At 39.5% G+C, this 25768-nt stretch overlaps 1 protein-coding gene and 1 long non-coding RNA gene across 4 annotated transcripts in view; both read left to right on the top strand.

Moving 5' to 3' along the window:
• The window catches only part of slc37a1 (solute carrier family 37 member 1), a 69567-nt gene that overhangs the window by 6752 nt on the left and 37047 nt on the right, over positions 1-25768 (top strand). Inside the window, exons 2-6 of the mRNA XM_022210186.2 lie at positions 5256-5526; positions 13885-13966; positions 15337-15466; positions 15817-15895; positions 25264-25399. Of these exons, the coding sequence (XP_022065878.1) occupies positions 5399-5526; positions 13885-13966; positions 15337-15466; positions 15817-15895; positions 25264-25399 (555 nt within the window). The 5' untranslated portion in view covers positions 5256-5398. The remainder of the gene's footprint in view (positions 1-5255; positions 5527-13884; positions 13967-15336; positions 15467-15816; positions 15896-25263; positions 25400-25768) is intronic.
• Positions 11266-13852, top strand: LOC127537134 (uncharacterized). 3 transcript variants are annotated; one of them, XR_007946629.1, is made up of 3 exons: positions 11266-12274; positions 12574-12948; positions 13609-13852. It is a non-coding gene; the product is annotated as an uncharacterized LOC127537134 (long non-coding RNA). The 3 variants fall into 3 exon arrangements; XR_007946628.1 differs by having other exon boundaries at positions 12008-12274; positions 12619-12948; positions 13564-13849; XR_007946627.1 differs by having other exon boundaries at positions 12008-12274; positions 13564-13844.

The following is a 25768-nucleotide window of genomic DNA, read 5'->3' as shown; positions in this document are numbered from 1 at the left end:
TATTTAAAATTATATGAACAGTTTATATGTTCTATCCATTTTGGCTGCTTTCAACAGTTTTCTCATATCTGCTGTCCTCTTCTGTCTCCCCTTCACCCTCACTTTCAATTCAATTCAGTTTTATTTATATAACACCAATTGCAGTCAAATTGTCTCAAGATGCTTTACAGAACCCATATGCCTGAACCCCAGAGCAAGCCCAAAGGCGACAGTGACAAGGAAAACACCCTTTTAACAGAGAAAAAACCTTGAGCAGAACCCGGCTCTTTATGTGGGGGGACCCATCTGCCTGTTGGCCGGGCAGGTTGAGAGGGACAGAAGAGGTAGATGTAGATGGTAGAGAGGGGGAGGGGAACAGGGAACATAGAACACACAATCTGATACATGTATGATAAGACAGATGATACATACAGAGTAGAAGCTAACATTGAACCTGATTCATAGTTTACTGTTATGATGTACAGCTCTGGCAATAAATATACTACATATATAACTGGTAGGAAACTCAAAAATCTGTAGAAGAGCATATCAAGTAAAGTGAGGGTGATACAGAGTAGACTGATGGAAATGGGCAGCTGGAAGCAATGGGCTGGAGGAAGGTCAGCAGCAGCATCCCACAGTGGACATGATGGAGACTAGACCGGTTGGTAGGACAGCAACCGCAGACCTGAAGCATCCAGCTCTGGGACCAGGGACACTCTGAGAAAGAACACAGGCAGAAACAGAGTTAGTGTAATGCAATAACAGTATATATATTAAATATCAAGGTAGATAGTAGGGATGTGCGCGACTAGTCGTTTAATCGTTTAACCGCCCACTCATTTTCTAAACGTTTAGTATTTTACTAGTCGGTTTAACGCTGCATTAAGCATCATGCACCTTGTTCTTCGCGCCTCTGCCTCGGCTTCTTTGTAAACAGGCTGAGCAGCCAGGGAGAGAATTGCTCCTCCTCCCCTCCCCTCACACGCACACGTAGCAGGGGGCAGGGCCACACAGTTTGGGGAAGAAAGTTTGGAAAGGTAAAGTGGGAAAATGGCGACGCTCCCGTATAAGAAAATCAGCACCGTTTGGCAGTATTTTGACGCAGCAGATGACAACAAGGTCGCCTGTCGGCTGTCTAAGCAGAAACTCGCTTATAACCCCTCTATCCGGAGCAATGAGAAACCACATTCCTTGTTAACACCTTGATGTAGACCTGCAGGCGAAGATGGCAAGGCTGGACCCAGCGAGCATGGCGGTGGGGCAAGGCAGATGAGCATGAGAGCTTTTGTTCCAGCCAGACGCTGTGATGCTCACCGCACAGCAAAGATTACACAACTGATTTGTGAAATGACTGCCCGCGGTATGCTGCCACCGTCTTTTGTTGAAGGCATAGGCTTCGAAAAGTTAATGCAGTATATCGAGCCTGAATACACGGTGCCGACTCGCAAATCAGAATAAAAAAAAATAATTGCATTTTAAACTTTTAATTTAATATGTGTATTAAATTGCAAGTTTTCTGGCTTTATAGACTAGTCGACTAGTCGCAAATAAAATTTGCGACTAGTCGGTGGGGAAATTAGTTGAAATTCCCATCCCTAGTAGATAGAGAAGGACTCAGTGCGTCAAGAGAGGTCCCCCAGCAGCCTAGGCCTAGAGCAGCATAACTAGGGGCAAAACTAAGCGGCATCCTAGAGGAAGCCAGATGTTCCAAAGAAGACACCAGCTGACCCCCTCAGGATCCCCTGAGTTAGCCCTAACTATAAGCCTTGTCAAAAAGGAAAGTTTTAAGCCTGGTCTTAAAAATGGAGAGGGTATCTGCCTCCCGAACCCAAACTGGGAGCTGGTTCCACAAGAGAAGCGCCTGATAACTGAAGGCTCTGCCTTTCACTTTACTTTTAGAAATTCTAGGAACAACAAGTAAGCCTGCAGTCTGAGAGCAAAGAGTTCTGCTAGGATAATATGGTACTATCAGGTCTTTAAGATATGATGGAGATCGGTTGTTGAGAGCTTTATATGTCAGGAGAAGTGTTTTGAATTCTATTCTAGCTTTTACAGGAAGCCAATGAAGAGAAACCAGGCTTATTCCATCCCAAAACACCAAATATTCAGGAAGGTGGTTGCAGCACCATCTTCCATTTTACTGTGGGTGCTGGTGGTGGAAGATCATGATAAAAAGCTTCGTGTGCAAAATTACAGGCTTATACTCCCAATAACTTTTGAGTTATGGCATTTTCAAATTTTAATAATTTAGGCCAAAATGCCCTCCCCCCAATCCTCGCCTGGAATTTTTAGGTTTTAAAATGCTTATATCTCTGCTTCTAGGTATCACAGAGACTTGAAAGTTTTTTTCAAAACTCCCTACATGTTGGTGATGTCCTAGAAACAACACACACACTCAGGAGAAGTCTCGACAGAGCAGGGGGCTTGCCCAAAATGTATAAATTATTTGTAAAAACCACTCGCGAGTAGGGGTAAGGGTGTTAAAAATACTAGAAATCTTACAGATTAATGTCTTAGCACCATGTAGTATTGTTCTAGACCAGAATGACTTATAACTTATACAGGGGGAGCCCTCTAGGCAAATTGAGCATGATGCAGTGATGGCTAGATGTTGGGACTTTGCATGGCTATAGTAAGAGGATAGATGAGTTTCTGTGCAAATTTGCAGATCTCTACCACCTGTGCTACATTGACTTCAGGGTCCTTGAAAATTAGGCACTTTTCATGGGGGGCAATGTTTAGCAGTCCATATCTCTCTAAATAATGTGCCTCGAGGGCTCCCCCTGCTCTGTAGAGACTTCTGAGTGTGTGTGTTGTTTTAGGACATCACCAACATGTAGGGAGCTTGGAGAACAAATTTCAAGTCTCTGTGATACCTAGAAGCAGAAATACAAGCATTTTAAAACCTAAAAATTCTAGGCGAGGATTGGGGGGAGGGCATTTTGGACTAAATTATTAAAATTTGAAAATGCCATAACTCAAAAACTACTGGGAGTAGATGCCTGTAATTTTGCACATAAAGTTTTTTTTAAATCATGATCTCCCACCACTATCTTCCAAAGCCAAATTGAAAATGGTGCTGCAATCCCCATCTATGAATTCAGACGGAATTGGTCTACAGCAACCTTAAAAGAATGTGGTACATAGTCTGTTACTAGGAAGAGATTAATCAGATCCAACATTGAGGAATTAATTAAAGGTAAAGCCTCCTTGAACAGTCTAGTTGGGATAGGATCTAAAAGACATACCGATGGTTTGGATGTAGAAACTGTTGAAATTAGTTTAAAGAGATGTATAGGAGTGAAAGATTCTAAATATTCATCAGGTCTTACAGCCAATTCTAAAGCATCTGTGACATTTGCAGGAAGGGCCAGATTAATTTTTTTCTCAAATCATAGTAATTTTATTTGTAAAGAAGCTCATGAGGTCATTGCTGCTCAGAGCTAAAGGAATACAAGATTCAACAGAGCTCTGACTCTTTGTCAGCCTGGCTACAGTGCTGAAGAGAAACCTGGGGTTGTTCTTGTTTTCCTCTATTAAAGATGAATAATATGCTGTCCTGGCATTACAAAGAGCTTTATTTTTTTATAAATTACCAGGCTACTTTTCAAAGCTACATACACTTCCTCTAAATTAGTGGAATACCACTTCTTTTCCAGCTTTCGGGATGCCTGCTTTAAAGTTTGCAGCTGGAAATTATACCAAGGAGCAGGTCCTCTCTGAGATAGAACTTTCCTTTTTACAGGGACAACACGATCAAGTGTTGTACACAGTGAGGCTGAAGCATTATTAACAAAATAATCCACTTCTGTGGGGGTGAAATTAGAATATTTGCCTTCTATTTTATCAGTAAATGGTGCTGAATTAAATAGAGAGGGTATTAATTCCTTAAATTTAGGTACCAAATTGTCTGACAGGCATCTACTGTAATGATATTTATTTGTAACTCCTATACAATCTATTGTTGTAAATTGAAATGTTATCATAAAATGGTCAGAAAGAAGAGGGTTCTGGGGAAATACTGTTAACTGCTGGGTCTCTGTGCCATAAGTGAGAACGAGGTCAAGGTTGTGATTAAACCGGTCAAGGCAAATGGCCACCATCTGAACCTTTTTCTGCCAGAGGGTTCTTCGTCTTAAAAGGGATTTTTTTTCACACTGTCACTGAAATGGTTACTCAAAAGGAATTGTTTGGAATTATTATTCTTTTACTCTTTGTAATATTTTTTCTGCACATTTTTCCTTTACTTTTAAAGCGACATTATGACATTATAGTTTCGTTTTAAAGGCAAAAGAAAAGCAAATTTCTTCTTATTTTTAAATTATTAATTTGTCTTTATATTTCTGCTTTTATTAGCCTTTTCTTTTATGGATACATTTTTTGATTAATTTTGCTTTATATTGCCACTTCTCATCTACGTCTGTGACAATTACCTGTCCCTCTCAAACAGTCGCTGTTTCCTGTGATTTCGATGAAGGCGTGTAGCTACTAGCAGTCAGATTCTTTGTTTCTGGATCACAATGTAGGCTTGCAAAGTCATGCCCTCATCTATGATGACAATAAAGCTATTCTGAACACTACTTGCATGGTTATGATGCGCAAACATTGTTGAACGGCAGTGACGTACAGACGTTTTACAGTGACACAATGGCTTGGCTCTAGCTTGGCTCCTTGCCAGTGGAAAAGCAATCCGGTTCTTAGGAGGCAGGAGATTTGAACCAAGTAAGCTCCAGCACTGAACTAGCACCTGGTTCTTTTTGGTCGAAAAGGAGTATCAAAGATGAAAGAAGAAAATGAAACAAACATTAGGGAGCCTCATTGCTCGCTTGTAACAGCAGTCTGTCCTTTCTTTTTTAAATGGTCGCAGGTCTGAACTAGATGTTAAAGAGGGCTGGACTCATGAGGGACAATGGCCCCACAACCAGTGTCAAAATATCTCAAATGCAGATTTAACTTCCTGACAGATATAAAACATTACACTCCAGCCAAGTCTCTAACACGTAGTCTCTCAATTGTGCATGCTAATGATGCTCACATTCATGCTCTTTATATGCAAATGAGTTTGTTCGCTGTCCACTGGAAACTTGAGCACATTACATTAATGTGCTCTTTTCATTGATGTACTCTTTTTGCACTTGAACTGTCAATGCAGTTTTTCTGTTATTTTCAGCTTATGTGTTGCTCAAAAATGCACCTATATGTGTTCCTTTTTTTGCTTCTTCTCAACTCCATTGCCCTTCTCTCACCCCATTTTTCTCTTGTCACCTTTTCAGACTCCTGACTTTTCTATCCAGCCGCGCTGCTTCATATGAGAGCTGTCTCCCATTGATGCTGATTTCACAGCAGCTTCATCAGCGAAGGAGATGAGCTGAGAGAGCCCCACCATGTCTGCACATACCTCAGCGTCCTCCTTGGCATGAGGACATTTGTAATGCTGCACTCACATCAACTGCCTGTTAATTTGATAATTCATTATCTGCAGCCAAACATGGCTCCAGTCCCTCCAGGCGTCCTCATACTGGTGTCCTTCAACAGAGACCAATGGTAAATCTGAATCTGACTCTGACTGATTATGTGTGTCATCTAATCATTTACACTTTTGTATGAATTTTCATGTCTGACCATTTGTGAGTTGTTTGCCAACAGTTTCAGTTGTCAGTGGTTGACCTTGGGCAGTTAGAATGTGTGCTTTTCCCTTTTCAAAACTACTTCTACAAGGTGATACAATTAAATGTTATTATTTAGATATTTCAGAGAGATGGGATTGTTTCAGCTTAGCAATCCGAACATACACTACATTTTATCCAAGTGGGTGGAGCAGGAATGTCGGGCAGTCCACTTGCATAATATTTGCTTCTGTGGATGATGCATAGCAGCTAATTATACAGGAAATACTGCATTCTTTATAGGGTTTCATCAGGTATCGCACACCTTTTGCAGGGACTATATTTGGCTTGTGATTCAAACTAACTGTGAGATAGCCTGAGGCACATAGTTGCACCCAAAAAAAACCTTAAGGTGCACCTAAATTATTGTGAAGCAACTAAATGAAGAAACTGTATAAAGTTAGTTTGGGGTCCTGCTTTCACATTAACACCTCATGTAGTCCTAAGTCCATTTGTGATGATATAACAATAATTCACCTTTAGTGAGACACATGCCTCGTATACTCTGTGAATGACTAGATCTGAACTCCCTGCAGTACATACAGCAACCACTGGAGAAATAGGAGCCTGTTTAACAGGGCTTCTTACCTAGATCTTATCAGAATAAATTATAGTGCCTCTATATGCAGAGTGGTTCTTTAGACCAGTGTGCATGCTTGTGAAACCACCCATATACTGTACAACTTAAGACAGATTGAAGGCAGATTTCTGGCTCAGCTTCAAGTGTTTGCTCTCCAGCCAGATGATAGTTACTGTTCAACTCCTCATTACGACTAAATACACACACCAGGGTGGAACACAAAGCCAAATTCATTTCATAGTCAGTTCTGACCTCAGTTTCTGCCTCTGATGTATTACATTCGAGTCATTTATCTTTGTAGAATGTTCAGATTTTGTGTTCTGAGTTAATGAGCTTATTTGCTGTGATTTTGTCATGATATGAAGAGGAATGGCCTGACTCAGGTTCAGTTTGCACCTCTATTGTCTTACCTTACATTTCAGTCAGAAAACTAGGCATCTGAATAAATAAAAGAAGAAAAACATGCAGGTTACCTCTGGAAAAACACAGGACACTTGACAATTTTTGGTACAATTTTTAAGGTATTTCTTATAGGACTGTTTACAAGGCAATTTAGCCTTGTGCACAAAAACTTCAATGTTTTAGGGTAGAGAAGGATTAGTGAAATATCCGGTCAAGTGTTGTCAAATCACTTTCTAGGTTTTTGAATGATTGTCTGGTATTTATTTTTCTGAAATTGGGTGCTTGGCTTTGTAACTTGTATGTAAAGCAAGAGAGACACAAACTAGGTCCAAGCAAGACCCATGCTCTTTATGTGCAAATAAAATGAAAAAAGTTTCAACTATGTCTGAAAACAGCATATAGTTGAGTGTAAACATGGCAAAGATAAAGTAAACAAAATGATTTGCAAATACAAGTCAACATTCAACATTCAGGATATCCTGCATATGTGAAACCAGAGAAGGGTGTGACATTGAGAAATGTTGAGCAGTAAAATGTTGTGTTAGGGTTTTATGAGGAATACGGATGGGTCTGTTAGGTTTTTAAAAAAATGTTTTCTATGGTATTGCAGTCTCTGGAGATTCTAGAAAACTTACTAATGTTTACAAAATCAGTATCTGTACTGCTTAATGTAGCCGAGTTCAACCACATGTTAAATATCTTTCTCCTTGTGTGCCTAAATGTATTGTAACACATTTTCACTGTCATTTGATGTCTCTTGTAATTGTGATCAGCCACACGTGATCACATCACTTACAGAGTGCATCAAAGTTATTCTAGCTGGTTATAGTATGTGTTTCATGCATTTGATTGTTGTATAGTAGGATCAGGAAATATGAGCCCAGTAATGGTCTTTACACAACTTTGTGTATATGTTAATATTACACAAAAATCTCCAATAAATGCTTAGTTCCAAAGCATATTGGACTGAAACAGGTTCCCCTGCACTATTTTGCAATGGCACTATTGCCGTATCCTGGACTTTGCACTGCTCAAGACAATTGTTATTGGTTTAAAGAAATACAAACAAGCCAGAACGATTTTTTTCCCCCGTAGCAGAAATATATCTGACACAGTCAGATGACTCTCCACCACTGACATAGCACCATAGAGATTGGTTTGGCTATGCAAGAGTAACAGGGAACTGAAGGGAGACATTCATTTTTGTAAAATTCATCATTAAATGTAATACAGAACACTATAATTAACAAAAACTCAAAGCTGGGTTTTATTAATGTACGGCGTAACTTGAACCACACAAGCAAAGCGTTCACACACATGCTTTTCACCACTATACTCAATATACTCAAGGATAGATTATTTATCATATAAACAAGGACATAAGCAAGGCCGATAAATGTGACACAGGAGTAAATGATCTGTCAAACTATAGTCTAGTATACAACAGAGGTAGCCACACCCCTGTGCAATGCCACTTACACATGTGGACAAAATTGTTGGTATCTCTCAGTTAAAGAAGGAAAAACCCACAATTCTCACTGAAATCACTTGAAACTCACAAAAGTAACAATAAATAAAAAATTTATTGAAAATTAAATAATCAAAAACAGCCATTACTTTTGAATTGTTGATTAACATAATTATTTAAAAAACAAACTAATGAAACAGGCCTGGACAAAAATGATGGTACCTCTATAAAAGATTGAAAACTATTTGACCAGAGTGACATGATTAACTCAGGTGTGTCATTTAATTGACATCACAGGTGTTTCCAAACTCATAATCAGTCAGTCTGCCTATTTAAAGGGAGACAAGTAGTCACCCTGCTGTTTGGTGAAAAGGTGTGTACCACACTGAACATGGACAACAGAAAGCGAAGGAGAGAATTGTCCCAGGACATCCGAAAAAAAATTATAGACAAACATCTTAAAGGTAAAGGCTATAAGACCATCTCTAAACAGCTTGAAGTTCCTGTGACAACAGTGGCTCATTATTCAGAAGTTCAAGACCCACGGGACAGTAGCCAACCTCCCTGGACGTGGCCGCAAGAGGAAAATTGATGACAAATTGAAGAGACGGATGGTTCGAATTGTATCCAAAGAGCCCAGAGCAACCTCCAAAGAAATTAAAGGTGAACTCCAAGGCCAAGGTACATCAGTGTCAGATCGCACCATTCGTCGTTGTTTGAGCCAAAGTGGACTTCATGGGAGACGACCAAGGAGGACACCACTGCTGACAAAAACTCATAAAAAAGCAAGACTGGAATTTGCAAAAATGCATGTTGACAAGCCACAAAGCTTCTGGGAGAATGTCCTTTGGACAGATGAGACCCAACTGGAGCTTTTTGGTAAGGCACATCAACTCTATGTTCATAGACTCAAAAACCAAGCATACGAAGAAAAGAACACTGTCCCTACGGTGAAACATGGAGGAGGCTCAGTAATGTTTTGGGGCTGCTTTGCTGCATCTGGCACAGGGTGTCTTGAAAGTGTGCAAGGTACGATGAAATCTGAAGACTATCAAGGCATTCTGGAGAGAAATGTGCTGCCTAGTGTCAGAAAGCTTGGTCTCAGTCGCAGGTCATGGGTCTTCCAACAGGACAACGATCCAAAACACACAGCCAAAAACACCCAAGAATGGCTGAGAGAAAAGCGTTGGACTATTCTAAAGTGGCCTTCTATGAGCCCAGATCTGAATCCCATTGAACATATGTGGAAGGAGCTGAAACATGCCATTTGGAGAAGAAACCCATCAAACCTGAGACAACTGGAGCTGTTTGCTCATGAGGAGTGGGCCAAAATACCTGTTGACCGCTGCAGAACGCTCATTGACAAATACAGAAATCGTTTAATTGCAGTGATTGCCTCAAAAGGTTGTGCAACAAAATATTAAGTTATGGGTACCATCATTTTTGTCCAGCCCTATTTCATGAGTTTGTTTTTTTAAATAATTATGTTAATCAACAATTCAAAAGTGATGGCTGATTTTGATTATTTAATTTTCAATAAATTTTTATTTATTGTTACTTTTGTGAGTTTCAAGTGATTTCAGTGAGAATTGTGGGTTTTTCCTTCTTTAACTGAGGGGTACCAACAATTTTGTCCACGTGTGTATATGTAAAAAAAAAAAATCACAATTCATTAACCTTACAGTAATGAGATTGCATTCAAGTTGAGCTGTATTAAGTTTCATGTCAAATTCAAAACTAGATTTAGATTCCCTATGTCCCTACCTACTTGAATAGGAACTTAACACAACTTAAGTTTGTACACCATTCTTAAGAAAAACATTTTGATTGTTTTTCAACATTTTGTATGTCCCAGCTTTATTTTTGCTGACAGATTCAATCCTGCTCAGCATGGAGGATATCAGTATTGCACAAATTTCTGGAGAGATGTTGTGTTACTCTTTTGAGACTTTTTTACAACGGTTTTTGCTAAAGAGATTGTGTTGTGGTACCTTTCTCTGAAATTATCGTAAAGGTATTCTTGTGTAATTCCTGTGTGATTTTGGTAGAGGGCTTTGGATCATTGTCATGCTGGTATGTTCCACTTTTGCCCTGCTTATGCAGTTTGGGAATCTCATCAGCCAATGTTTTTGTAAATCCACAGACATTCTTCGTGTCATTCGTAAATGGCACCTAACCAACACCTTTTGCACTCATGAAGCCCCATATCATCACACTCCCATGTCTGTGCTTTACTGTTTGGACTGTGCATTCATTGCAGTAGTCTAGCTAGGTTAATGCAAAACATGCTGGATCCCGTCTAAGCCAAACACATTCATATTTGTTTTCTCTGACATTGTTCTAGGGGGATGGCCACTGTAGCAGTACAATACAATTTGGAATTATTTGACATTTAGGTGATATTGCAAATGATGTAGTCACTGCTATTGTATTACTGTAAATAGCTTTGACAAATAAGAATAAAGCAAAGCTTTGCAGACCAAATTATGATGTACTGAAAGGACATATAAAGAAAAGACAGAAATACAGACATACATAGAAAAAAATTATGACAGTGTTCCCACCTGTTTTGTGGAGTGTGTACCAAATAATTTTGAGAAAAATCAGATGATAGACAAAATATAATAGAAAAACTAAATATTCCACAGTGCAATTTAAACAGCCTCAGAAGTGTGTACTGTTGTCTCCAAGATGGAAGTACATGGTCATTCTGCAGTAAACATCCACTATGCAGATGTTTCATTTGGATGAAAATTTTGGGTTAGTTGTCTTTTCAGATGGTCTCCTACCATATTTACAGCTGTAAGGAAGGGTCCCTGGATTCTCAGCGTCTTGCTTCGAAATGTACCTGGCAATAAACAGTTTTTCTGCTCCTTAGTACGCTACACCAGCAAAATGGATAGAAATCGAAAATATTTCAACAGTTGGATGTCTTGTACAAACTATATGTACACTGCCTGGCCCCAAAAAAGTCACACAGTCTAATAGTTTTAATAGTGCGTTGGACGTTCTTAACCTGATTTTACTAGTGTTATAGTTTCAAAAATCTTCTTAGCTGTTTTTTGCTTGACACAGGCAGTTTGTTGGACTGCCTTTAGCTTTGAATATGGCACTCATTCGCTGTGGCATCATTTCGATAAGCTTGCGCAATGTCACAGCATTTATTTCTGTCCAGAGTTGCATTAATTTTCTACCAAGTTCTTATATTGATGATGGGAGAGTTGGACCGCTGCACGTAGTCTTCTCCAGCACATCCTAAAAATTGTCAGTGGAGCTATGGTCTGGACTCTGTGGAGGCCAATCCATGTGTGAAAATGATGTCTCATGCTCCCTGAACCACTCATTTACAATGTGAGCCTCATTTATCCTGGCATCGTCATTTTGGAACATGCCTGTGCCATCAGGGAAGAAAAACTCCACTGATGCAAAGACCTGGTCCTTCAGTATATTCAGGTAGTCAGCTGACTTCATTCTTTGGGAACATAACGTTGCTGAACCTGACCAACCCCAGATCATATCCATAGTCACAGGCTTGTAGGCATTAGGCATGAGTGCATCACTTCATCTGCCTCTCTTCTTACCCTGATACGCCCATCACTTTGGAACAGGGTAAATCTGGACTCCTCAGGACACATGACTGACCACATTTGCTCCTCGAAGATGATGGTTCACGAAGTTTTAATCATGCGTTGGACGGTTCTTAACCTGATTTTAGTAGTTTTATAGCTTCAAAAATCTTCTGAGCTGTTTTCTTTGCTTGATGCAGGCCAATAATTTGACGCTTCTGAGGCAGATTAACGTCCTTTCCTTGATCAAAGGATATGTCTTTTGAGATGGTTGTTTAAGAAATGAGAAGCTCCTCACTACATCAGTTATGGTTAAGTAACTTATTGTCAGCTGAAATTCATTCATCACTGCAGCAATTGTCGTGTGTGTGTGTGTGTGTGTGTGTGTGTGTGTGTGTGTTCTTGTACTTGCTACATTGTGAGTACCATTTTCTGCATTTAACTATCAAAGTGAGGACATTTTTACAAAGTGAGGACATTTTGACCGGTCCTCACTTTGAAACAGCCATGTTTGAGGGTGAAGACTTGTTTTTAGAGAACAGGTATGAATTGAGGTTTGGTTAGGGTTAGGGTAAGGATTAAGTTTAGGCAATCAGTTGTGATGGTTAAGGTTAGGGTAAGGCTCTAGGAAATGCATTATACCTATGGATGTCCTCACTAAGATAGAAGTACAAACATGTGTGTGTGTGTGTGTGTGTGTGTGTGTGTGTGTGTGTGTGTGTGTGTGTGTGTGTGTGTGTGTGTTCTCGTACTTGCTACATTGTGAGGACCATTTTCTGCATTTAACTATCAAAGTGAGGACATTTTTACAAAATGAGGACATTTTGGCCGGTCCTCACTTTGAAACAGCCATGTTTGAGGGTGAAGACTTGTTTTTAGAGAACAGATATGAATTGAGGTTTGGTTAAGGTTAGGGTAAGGATTAAGTTTAGGCAATCAGTTGTGATGGTTAAGGTTAGGGTAAGGCTCTAGGAAATGCATTACGCCTATGGATGTCCTCACTAAGATAGAAGTACAAACGTGTGTGTGTGTGTGTGTGTGTGTGTGTGTGTGTGCGTGTGTGTGTGTGTGTGTTCTTGTACTTGCTACATTGTGAGTACCATTTTCTGCATTTAACTATCAAAGTGAGGACATTTTTACAAAGTGAGGACATTTTGACCGGTCCTCACTTTGAAACAGCCATGTTTGAGGGTGAAGACTTGTTTTTAGAGAACAGGTATGAATTGAGGTTTGGTTAGGGTTAGGGTAAGGATTAAGTTTAGGCAATCAGTTGTGATGGTTAAGGTTAGGGTAAGGCTCTAGGAAATGCATTATACCTATGGATGTCCTCACTAAGATAGAAGTACAAACATGTGTGTGTGTGTGTGTGTGTGTGTGTGTGTGTGTGTGTGTGTGTGTGTGTGTGTGTGTGTTCTTGTACTTGCTACATTGTGAGGACCATTTTCTGCATTTAACTATCAAAGTGAGGACATTTTTACAAAATGAGGACATTTTGGCCGGTCCTCACTTTGAAACAGCCATGTTTGAGGGTGAAGACTTGTTTTTAGAGAACAGGTATGAATTGAGGTTTGGTTAGGGTTAGGGTAAGGATTAAGTTTAGGCAATCAGTTGTGATGGTTAAGGTTAGGGTAAGGCTCTAGGAAATGCATTATACCTATGGATGTCCTCACTAAGATAGAAGTACAAACATGTGTGTGTGTGTGTGTGTGTGTGTGTGTGTGTGTGTGTGTGTGTTCTTGTACTTGCTACATTGTGAGGACCATTTTCTGCATTTAACTATCAAAGTGAGGACATTTTTACAAAATGAGGACATTTTGGCCGGTCCTCACTTTGAAACAGCCATGTTTGAGGGTGAAGACTTGTTTTTAGAGAACAGATATGAATTGAGGTTTGGTTAAGGTTAGGGTAAGGATTAAGTTTAGGCAATCAGTTGTGATGGTTAAGGTTAGGGTAAGGCTCTAGGAAATGCATTACGCCTATGGATGTCCTCACTAAGATAGAAGTACAAACGTGTGTGTGTGTGTGTGTGTGTGTGTGTGTGTGTGTGTGTGCGTGTGCGTGTGCGTGTGTGTGTGATAATCTCAGGGAATCATTTTAAAACTCATAGTAGAACATTACAATGAATGCCTATGAAACTGATAATGTCATTTATTTCAGAGGTAATGTTTGGATTTGTTCATTACATTCTCAGTTTTCACTGCTGTCTTTTGCATGTTGCAGGTACAAAGCTCTTACCTTCGTCCTCACCTTCCTGCTCTACACCAGTTTCCATCTCTCCAGGAAACCTATTAGCATCGTTAAGGTAAGAAATACTCCTACAGAAATTTGTAGATGTCATTCATAAAGTCACTTTGCCTGCACTGCAACAAACACATCCACACCCCAGGCTAAAACCCAGAATCAGCTGCTGTTCACTGCGGCTTGCCACTGTTAGTAAGATATTGTGTGTTCATGTATTAAACATAGTTAAAGTGAAGATGAAAATAATAATACACTTTGATGATGTAAAGTGGAGCCAAGCCATGTAGAGATTTAACAGTGACCAACAGAATCCTAAACTAAATTCTCTGACAATTTACAGTGGGAGTAATTCTGCAATTCTGTCAGGATGGGGGTTATACATTCTGTGAATCGAGTGTTTTTGAGTGTACTTGTGTTTGAGTTTTAAATCAGCTGTACCAGAGGTTTGACATGGTGGTTGAAGTTAAGGTTATGATCAAAAATTACTCCCAAGTTTCTGACCGAGTGTGGCATGTTGGTTGATAGAGATCCGAATTAGGGGGTGATTTTGCAGAAAATGTGGCTAGGAATAATACTCAGGACTTTAGTTTTAGGTGTGTTGTGAGAAATTAGCAGCCATCTAGTCACTGATTGTGCTAAAGTAGTATTGCAGGGAATGCACTCATAGTTTTTCAAGTATATAACTGGTAGTGATCAGTTTAGCAGTGGGAGGACACAGGGGTTGACTGACGAAGAATGCAGAACCCTAACCCTACTGGCAGAGCAATAGAAGAAATTAAAGTTATACTTTTCATCGCTATGGCTAACACCGTAGCTGCCTGTTCTGGTTAGAGGGACAACAAAACAGCTAAATGGTCATCATTCCTTCTCACACATGCAACCACTTGAAATTTTGACTCACGCTCTCAAAAAGTGGTCGTGTATGCAATCATTATGGTCGCTTTCTGGAAGCCTGAAAGGTTATATTTATATAGTAGTTCTGAGCAAGTGTTTGCTTTGAGTTGAATTTCTTTAGGCAAGTCTGAATATGGGCTTGTTTAAAATAGTCCTGGACATGGCCAAATAATAGAGATGCATTTGCAATGGTAAGAACGCAGGGGGCGATAACTGCAAAAACCTTTTAGTAGTGTGTAGTCCTGTTCAAGTGGAAAGACAACACATACTGTTTTAAATTAAAGGAATCACATACAACTACTAATTCAGTGGTCATAACTAAACACTAATGGAAGAAAAAATAAATATAAATGCATGAATAATTCACCACTGGGTGTAGATGAGTGATAAATGATAAAGCAGCAGACACAAGTATGAAAGTTGTGTTATGGAACTCTGTGTACATTGACAAACACTATACTGTATGATTACTATAAAACACACATTTTAGAGGGTTGCAAGACCTGACTGAGTGATGAACTCATTTTGTATTGACAGAGTGAGCTTCATAAGAAGAACTGCTCATCCTTAAGTGAACTAGCCACCATTGCCTCCAGCAGCAGCCGTATCCAGCAGCCCTCCCTGCCATCACTCTATACAGACATAGACTGCGGCTGGAAGCCTTTTGGTTTGTATCTGCTTAACTTGAGACATTTTAGGGGTTTGTGTGGTTCATAGATGGTGAGGTTTGCACCAAAGCAACATGATGCCATGTTCTGCTGTTGTATAACTGTTCTTTATCACAGATGTTAGCAATATTTAAATGATATGAAAATACTAAACTAATATGAGCTATACAGCTGATTACATTTTTTAAATTAATATGCAAAACAAGTAACACTACATTGCAACATTTACAGCTTTTTAATTCGCACTGATTAGGTAAGAACTTGGCAGAATAAACCCTAATAAACACAACTGCAGATGAGTTACCCCTGATGCAATGTCTAATTTAACAATTATTCTTAATATTCTCAGATAAAAGCAACTACAAACAGCTGCTGGGAGCTATGGACTACTCCTTTTTGTGTGCCTATGCAGTGGGAATGTACCTCAGGTGAGTTGGCAGGTTTAAGAAGATAATTTTATTATCATTAGCACTGTAATTGGTACACTACAGCATGACTCAAAGATTAAAATGTAGCAAAACATATAATGCAAAAAAAAAAAAAAACATAAATACTACTAGCTTAAAAAGAAGGTGATTCACAATGTCCTTTCTACTGATTAAATTCAAACAAGTTCATTTTTGATATTCAAGCCCAGTAATGGTGTCCTACATTAAAACTTTAACTCAGTGTTAGGAACCGGTTGGTGAACCCGAGCAGAGAACACACAGCAGAGGCTGGGGCAGAATGTAACAGGCTTTAATAGTGTAACAGGGGAGTCGGAGGGGAGGCGAGGAGGGATGAGGGGATGGCAAAGAGAACCAGGAAGGGGAGGTGAGGAGTGGACTGATGACGGAGCGGTGGCGCCAGGGAGCAGACAGGAGCCCGGCGGCAGAGTACAGACAGGGGACTTGGGTTCCAGGAGGGAGAGAACGAGGCACGGAGAATTCTGGGACGTCAGGGCGGCTTGATGGCCTGATCGTTCGGGCGGGGGGCCGAGGAGGGGATCCAAAGCAGGGCACGAAGAATCAGGCAGAGCGGGTGGGAGTCTGGGCGGCTGGGTTGACTGTAACGGTAAGACAGGCATTGTTAGAAAGAGTGAAATGACTGAGGGGATTTCCAGAGGCAAGATGGCAAACTGACAGCAGGAGTGGAGCTTACAATCTGGCAGGGTGTGGAAGGTGAGTCCGGTCTTTATTGCCTGTGGTGTAATCACGGAGATGACACACAGCTGCCCGGATCCTGTGGAGGAGCTGATTGCTTGAGCGGAGACAGCCGTGAGGCTGCACTCCACTCAGCAACAGCAGGGAGAGCAAGAGGGGGAGAGAGAGAGGGAAAAGGGAGAGAGGGATGTCAGGTGGGGGCAGAGGAGGAGGAGGGGGCCCTGACACTGAGCGCTTGTTATTATTATTATTATTGTTTTCTAAAGTCTTTCTATCTGTTACATAGAAGATTCCATCACATCTCCAATCATCAGTTCTTATACAAAATAATTGATTATGTATATCTAGATATTGATGTGAATTTAAATTAAAAAAAAAAAAATCTCTTTATTGAAAATCACACCGCAAATACAACATCGACATTCACATCAATAAAATTACTACCGCAGGGTGATTCATTTTTCAATTAAAACAATACAGCCACGGCCATAAGTTTGAACACAAGTACCATGACGCTTGTGAATCTTAGAAAATACCACAAAATTGTCACTTACAATATACTTATGTTCTATAATAGACATCAAAACAGACATAAGTCATGCTGTGTCCAAACTTATGGCCATGGCTGTATATTGTAAGTGACAATTTTGTGGTATTTTCTAAGATTCACAAGCGTCATGGTACTTGTGTCCAAACTTATGGCCATGGCTGTATACCTGTAGAACATACAGGCAAACACAGTACCTGAGGTGTTCATTCACTTTACGCAAAAAAGAAAAGGGGGGGGGGGGGGGGGCACTTTCCAAATATTAGTAAATTACATGTGGAAAGAAAGAAAAACTAAAACATACGACTAAATAAAAGGTAGTAGGACAAAATCATGTAAAGGAGGGGCGCCTTAAAGAGATGTATGTTTTCCATAGTTCCCAATTATCTTCAAATCTAGTTTTCTGTAGCCTTAAAGAAAAAGTAATTCTTTCCATTACATAAATTTCGTAAGTGATATCGTACCAGTCCTCTATGGATGGGCTGCCTGGTTTGAGCCATTTCCTAGTAACTGCTTTCCTCGCTGCTACACTCAGTATCCCAAAAAGGTATTTAGTTTTCATATTCGTCGATGATGAGTCTGATATTCCAAAAAGAAGTTCATCCCAGCTAAAAAAACATTTTTGACCCAAATATAGCTCTTAATTCTGTTCAGATTTTCTGCCAAAATATGGTTATGACAGGACAAGTCCAAAACAAGTGAAAGTGATTGGCTTCTTTTGAGCCACATTTCCTCCAGCAATCAAAAGAGCCTGACTGATGAGATTTCTGAACTGGTGTAATAAAGTATCTGCAAAGACTCTTCCAAGCAAAAGTTCTCCATGGGGACGAGCTCGATATTTTCCACTGGAATTCACAGTATCTAAGCCAAACTTGTTCGGAAATACACGTATTTGTTTCTTGGTCCCACTTTTTTTAATATACATGGTGTTTGACAGTTTCGTCTCTTGTAGCCCTTTGTACAGCCTAGAAATGATTTTGAGTCCAGAATCTGTAGTATAAGCACAAATAAACACTTTCAATAACTTGTTATCAAACACTTTCTGACCATCAGGGATTAAAATTGTTTATGTGGTGTCGTACTTGAAGAAATCTGAAAAAAATCATTGTTATTTAATCTATACAGTGCTTTCAAGGACTGAAAATCATTCAATATGCCCTGATTAAAAAAGGTACAGTATGATGAGAGTCCCTTTTCAGCCCAGTCTTACAACTCACATCCATCTTATTTGGGGTGAAATCCAAATCGTATGAACACCATCCTAAAATCCTAATATCCTCAAGCCAACCCCTCTTAGAAATTACATGTAACTTGGTTTTTAGAGATAAAGTGACCCATTTGTTACATATTTCAATTATTTTTTTGATTAGTTTTTTATCTCCTAAACATAGGGCGACCATATTCTGTTTCTCTGAAACAGAATATGGTCCCCCCCATTTTTAGGGGTTTTCCGTGGGTCAGGGGGCTTTCTGTGCTTCTAACTCAGTTAAACAGATATTCTGAATTCCCCAGAAAAGAACACTTTACCTGGATATACAGAAAAATAGCCCAAAACACTCACAAACAGTTGCTTTATAAATATTTATTAATTAAAAACAATTCTCCTAAACAATATAATCAGTCACATACAAATATGGCATGCTCTAGTCTTTAATAGTTATTGACTCAAGTTGTGTAGGAACACATGTATTCAGATGTTTAACAAAATAAGAAATAATCATCTCTCTTACGTCTGACACTTACACCTTAGTTAGGAAAAGTGAGGTAGAGTACCATTCTTCAAAATAACCTCCCAATTATCAATTATGTAAAAATAGAAATAATGCCTCAAAATATTAAACAAAAAGAAAAAAGAGAGGTAGTCTATTCTTCAATGTTCAGTTAGCCCATTCTTCAAAATAATGTGTCTAATGGCAAATGAAAAAAATATAGAAATAATGCCTCAAGTCAACAGTCCTTTTTTCCTTCTTTTTCCTTTTCTTATTAGCCACAGAGACATAAGTCCCAGCTTTGCAGACTGTACATTCTGCCTCCCATTTGACACGACCCGGACGAAAACGGGTACTTTTTTCGCATTTCATCACTGAACTGACATTTGCGTTTCGGCATTTTCTTTCTGTTCGAGTGTTCTCTCGCAGTGTGCCTACCTGCCTGTCAGCCTGCGAGGAGTGAGTGAGTGTGGAGCGTCTCTGTACTGCTTTGTGAATGATTAATACACGTTCCGGGGTTCGGCTCAAACTCCGCCTCTCAGAGCGTGTTTCCAAAGGAACCATTCAACGTGAATGATAAATACACTGGTCTGTGACGCGCTCAAGCTAGGCAAGATCAAAAACCCGGACATTTGAAGGACTTTATAAACGCCGACCGGAAAGGCCGGACAGCCTCTCAAAAGAGGACATGTCCGGGCAAAAGAGGACATATGGTCACCCTACCTAAACATGCCTGAATTGGAATCTCCCCAGATATATTCTCCTATTTCTTTCCATCTGGCATGAAAATCAGAGTTACACAAACAAATTAAAATTCTCAATTGGGCAGCTAAATAATAGTGTTTTAAACAGGGAAGTGCAAGTCCCCCCTTATATTTCATCAGTTGAAGAGTTTGATATTTAATTCTTGGCTTTCTCCCTTGCCATACATATTGTGATATTAACTTGTCCCATTCATTGAAATGTACCTCAGATATTTCAATTGGAAGAGTCTGGAACAAATATGGTATCCTTGGCAAAATGTTCATTTTTACAGATTCAATCCGTGATTCAAAACTGAGAAATGGAATTAAATTCCACCTCTTAATATCTTCCTTTATCTTATTGTTTAATAAATTAAAATTTAAAGCATATAAATTTGTTAAGTCTTTCGGGATGTTTACTCCAAGATATTGGACTTGGTCTAGGTTCCAATTTAAATGGAAATGTGATTTTATGATATGGCTCGGTTGATAATTGAAACTCAAGATTTGTGATTTAGGGATATTTAATTTATAGCCTGTGACAGCACTGAGTGAATCTAGTATGGACCACAATTTTGGAATTGAGCTCTCTGGGTCTGACATATGAATTAAAACGTCATCAGCAAATAATGAAATTTTGTGCTCCTGATCTAGTAACTTGATGCCTGATATATTAGTGTCCTGAATAATCCTCTGACTTAAGGCTTCTATAAATACTGCAAAAAGTAAGGGACTCATTGGGCAACCCTGTCTTGTTCCTCTTTCAAGATCAAATGAGTTTGAAATGGCGCCATTTATTTTTATTGTTGCCTTTGGATTTTTATACAGTGCCTGTATGGTCCTAATAAAGGTTTGATGGAATCCATATTTTTGTAGCACTCTATACAGAAACTCCCAATTTACAAGATTGAAAAGCCTTTTCCGCATCGAGGCTCAAAAGTACAGCCTGGGTGTTATTTCCTATGATATGGTCAATTACATGTAATGTTCTGCGAATATTATCCTGGGTTTGTCTTTGCTTGATAAAACCTGTCTGGTCTAGGCTTAAAATTTGGGGAAGAATATTTTCCAGTCTTTTTGCTAAAATATTCTTGAATATCTTGTAATCTTGGTTCAATACACTTATTGGTCGATAGCTCCCACAATCGAGTCTATCTTTTCCTTCTTTTGGTATTAAAGAGATCACAGCCTCCTTCCATGAGGGAGGTGTCTCACCAGCTCCGAGAAAATGATTGAAAGTCCTTCTCAATACTGGGATTAAGAGGTCCTTCATCTCTTTGTACCACTCAGACGGAAAACCGTCTGGTCCTGCTGCCTTGTTAGGTTTCAAATTTGAAATTGCTGTTTTAATTTCTTCATCTGTTATTTCTTGGATCAAATTCTTATTTTGGTCACCTCTCACTTCAGTTAGCTTTATAAGGTCAAGAAAAATATCCATTTCTATTTTGTCTATTTTTGGCTGTGTATATAGATTTTTGTAATATGTTTCAAATGACTGTTGTATTTCTGTTAATTTATGACATATGGAATTTGTTTTAGGGTCCTTTATGTATTATCCTATCTGCTTCTTGTTTCTTTAATTTATAAGCCAATGATTTAGCTGATCTCCCTCCAGCTTTGTAATGTCTCTGTTTTAGAAAAATAAGCTTTCTTTTTATATCGTTCGAATAGATTTCATTTAATTCAGTTCTCGTCTTGTCCATTTCAATTTTTATTCTTTGATTTTGAGCCTTTTTATGGATATTTTCTAATTTTTTAAGTTTCATTTGCAGCCTATCCAAGTTTTCCTTGTTTTGCTTTTTCAAGTTGGAGCTATAGCCAATTATCCTACCCCTTAGAACAGCCTTTAATGCATCCCATAGAATTGGCGTGGACACCTCCCCGTTATCATTTTCTTCAAGATAATTTTTAATATCTGTTCTTATTTGATCCCTCATTTTGTTGAGAATCCCAGTGTTTAATCTCCAGTTTGTTCTCTTCTTGTCAGAATCTAATTGTATAACAATATAAACTGGGCAGTGGTCTGAAAGATCCATGCATCCAATACTGCAACTATGAACTCTACCCATATCCTTTTGAAACATGAAAAAGTAATCGAGCCTTGAATATATAGAGTGTGGATGAGAGAAAAAAGTAAAATCTTTCTTTGTTGGGTTCAGCTCTCTCCATACGTCTATGAGACCCAACTCTGCCATCATTAATTTTACATTTCTTATAATTTTTGTTTCCCCTGAATAGCAAGGTCTCGTAGTGTCCAGCGATGAATTCAGTCTAATGTTGAAGTCGCCACCACAGATAATTATACCCTGAGCCTCGGAAATAATCAGTTCAAATATGTTTATAAAATCTCCATTCTGATCCCGGTGGGGGATAAACATTTAAAATGGTGACTAAAACCCCCTCCAGGTGTCCCCGAATAAGTACAAATTTCCCATTAGTATCTTTCTTTTCATAAGTGCACTCAAAATTTAACTTATTGGAAATCAGAACAGATACACCTGTCCTAGTTCCATGGTTAAAAGAAGATGAAAACTCGTTAAACCCAAATCTTTTCAATTTTGCGTGTTCTAATTCTGTCAGGTGAGTTTCCTGGGAAGAGCTATTTCCACTTTCTCTCACTTTAATTTTGCCAAAATTTTGCTTCTTTTAATAGGATTACCTAAACCATTTACATTGTATGTAATAAATGTAAAAAGTTGCATTTGTGAATCTAGGACAATACGTTGAACCCCCTAAAACAGGTTTACCTGAGTGATGAATAACACCTCTTTTACCACAATTAACGGTGGCAAATAAAAACACATCAGACCTTAATAACATAATGGAACAAATGGCCATAAAGTAAAAAAACAACTGTCTCGACTTCCGAGTGTAAGGCCTGTAATATGGCCTTATGACTCTGATGGAGTGAGAGTCTAGAGCAGGGGTCGTAACCCGCGGCTCTTTCAGCCCTCTGTTGTGGCTCCCTGTAACTTTGGAAAATAAATAATCAGCGGGCTAATTAAATAAAATTTCTTTTATTTTTGATTGTTAATTTTTAAAATTTAATTCTAAATTTGAAGATTAGGATGATCTTGTAACATCAAAATAAAACGTCTTAATTTTTGTCTGTCAAAATATGCATCCCAGCCGTCAATCTCCGACACTCACTGGCCTGCGTGTATTCATTTGGAGTCCTGTTGATCTTCGGATCCCAGTCTTTGCTCTACATTCATTCAGCAGTGGCGGGTCACCATTCCTCAATCATAGCCGTCGCTCCTTCAAATTTCTTTCTTTTTTTATTGTCGCAAATGCACCACTGCCGCACGTTTCCGCCTTCACAGCAGAGTCATGCACTGTGTCAGGTACTCGTGAGTACTAAGGTAAACTACGGATAATTGTCTTGCTCAGTATCTACTCTTTGATATGTCAGGTTAATACAACGTTACTCGCGAGAGGACGGCTCGATGTCACGTCCAGCATCCAGGCAGCAGGTCAGAGTGTCGTCTTGGAAAATAGGGCAGCGACTTACCGGAGAATAGTTATTAGCTTAAGATAAAGAGATTTTACAAGTTAAATAGACATTCGCAAATTATTGATTTCCAGCTAACATTACGTAACATGTGAGGTCCAAGCACAAAAATGACATTAACCAAGTAAGATAAATATTAGTGGTAGGACACAATTTAAAAAATTTATCTATCTAATTAGAGGCTTTGTAATTAATTAATCACGACCGATTAACAAGGGCATAGAGGTAAAAAAAGCGATATATGCAGTGTTGTCTTCATTTTAAATGCCAAAAGGATTTTGTGGCTCCCGGTGTTATCTTTCTGTGAGAAACTAGTCGAAATGGATCTTTGAGTATTAAAGGTTGCCGACACCTGGTCTAGAGGGAAGGCCTCTTTGTCTCAAAAGAGGGCCCTCTCCAACCTCAGAGCTGACGCACATGTCCATCAAGTCCAGTAGAGGGTGTCCCGACATTAGTTTTAACCTCTACATGCCCATAACTTTGTCTATAAACAAAACGATTATGTCACGTTGGAAAAAAACAGAAACAAAAGCCTATAGCAAAATATGTACAGTACTGAAGAAAAACATGTTTCAGAGTAACTTCACATGATTCTATCAAGGGGAAACCTCAGTTACTTATCAGTGTCCTGTTGCCGGAATGCCTACAGCCGCTCCTTGTAGCTTCGCGCTGTGTTTGTTTTCCCTATTTCCTCGTTTTCGGCTGGTTCGCCAAGACATCTGGCTGATTTGGTCCAACAGGGAAATCGGCTTTTTCAGAACCGTTACCGGGAAGCCTCTCTCTGCCATGTTCTCCGTGGCCTCCTGTGCAGATCCATAGACCACTGTGCCATCCTGGTAGAACAGTCTCATTCTCGCAGGGTAGGGAGTTTGGAACTTTATATTTTTTTCTTTCAGCACAGCTTTTGCCTCTGCACATTCCCTCCGTTTCCTGAGCAACTCCGGTGCATAATCGTGGTCTAGTTGCACTCTTTTACCTTCAAAATCAAAACCCCTCTTCTGCCAAGCTCTCCTGATAATGTCCTCCTTCATCCTGTAGCTGGAGAACTTGACCACGAGTGATCGCGGAGGCGCGTCTTTTGGAGGTACCGATGCAAGCGCCCTGTGTGCGCGCTCAATATCAAGCACCGTAGTGGAAGGGAGTTCCAATCCATTCATTAATAAGTCCTCCACAAATGCTATCACCGATGACGAGTCGTTTTCAGCTCCTTCCATTACTCCATGTCTTCTGATATTTTCACGCCGTGTGCGCCCCTCCAGGTCTGTCAGCTTGGCCGCCATTTGCGTATGGACCTTCACCAGCTCTGACAAAACATCCTCCGCGGACTGGATGTGCTCCTCCGCGTCACTAATGCGCTCCTCCGCCTCCATCCATTCTTTCATAGATCTTATTTATGTCTTCTCTTACGGCGTTTAGTTGCTGAATAGAATCCTTTCTAAATTCTCGCAGCTCTTTCAGAATCGCGCTCAAATTGTCGTCACGGCTCTGCATCGTGTCAGTGACCGGCGGCTCGATGTCGTCCTCCATATTGCTGCTAGCTTGCGACAGTTGAGGTCTTCTTCTTCAACCTGTACTTTACTTTGTACCGTGTTTTTCTTTCCTTTCTGAGGCATTTTTGATCGCCCGCCGTTTTTCAATTCAGAGAATCGTGTCTACCAGTAAATTCGAGTTTTATCAGGCGGATTTTAGACTTTGTTGTTGGAAGCCTACCGTACTATGCTGCCATCGCCACCTCAGCTAGACCGGAAGCCTTAAATTTTTTTTTAATGATTTTTGCATTTTGGCTATTATTACTGTTAGTATGAGTGCCATTACTGTCAAGAAAGGAGGAGGAAAAAAAATAGCGCTCCGACAGATGTCCAGATGAAAATGCTTTAAAATGTCAGCGGCAGAAATTTGTTTAATATTGCAGGACAGGATCATCACTAATAATAACTTGTACAGTAGTTTAATTTAGAGCCAGTTTCACAATAATCCCTCAACAGGTTTTTAAGACATACTACTCAGTAAGTGACAATAGAAACCTAATCTCTTTAATGAAGACTATAAACAAAGTTTGCATCTAACAAAATATTTGATACATCTCTGTTTATTAGAGTAAGATGATGTGGTAAATTTAATGTCATTACTGTGTGTCCATGTAGCGGCATCATTGGAGAGCGCCTGCCCATTCGACTGTACCTAACAGTAGGCATGCTGACCAGTGGACTTTTTACCTGTCTGTTTGGACTGGGTTACATCTACAACATCCACAGTTTGGGCTTCTATGTATTTGTCCAGGTGAGATGCAGAATAATGCTTTTCAAGAATTAAATAATTTATTCACCTTTTGCCAGAAGTGTTGAAGCAAATCCTGTAAGGAACATTGAGTCAACTAGTTTTAAGACTGTAATGTAAACGGAGCCTGCAGGTTCACACACTGTATACACAGCAAACTGACTTGCCCAGGTTCATTTGCTAATTTTGGGCTTTTGACGTTAGTCAGCTGGGTACTGTGTAACTGCTGGAGCTAGTAGGATAAAATATCCTGCTCAAAGAAACCCTTTAAACAGATAAAGCATTGAAGATGGACGTGCACACAGATACATGAGGACAGGTTTAGGTATACAATGTATTAACACGACATCTACAATGTGTGCACAGGAAGTG

This window comes from Acanthochromis polyacanthus, chromosome 14 (genome assembly GCF_021347895.1).
Source record: "Acanthochromis polyacanthus isolate Apoly-LR-REF ecotype Palm Island chromosome 14, KAUST_Apoly_ChrSc, whole genome shotgun sequence".
Lineage (NCBI taxonomy): Eukaryota > Metazoa > Chordata > Actinopteri > Pomacentridae > Acanthochromis > Acanthochromis polyacanthus.
Note: the sequence above shows the minus strand (reverse complement) of the source record. Positions and strands in the feature narration are given on the sequence as shown.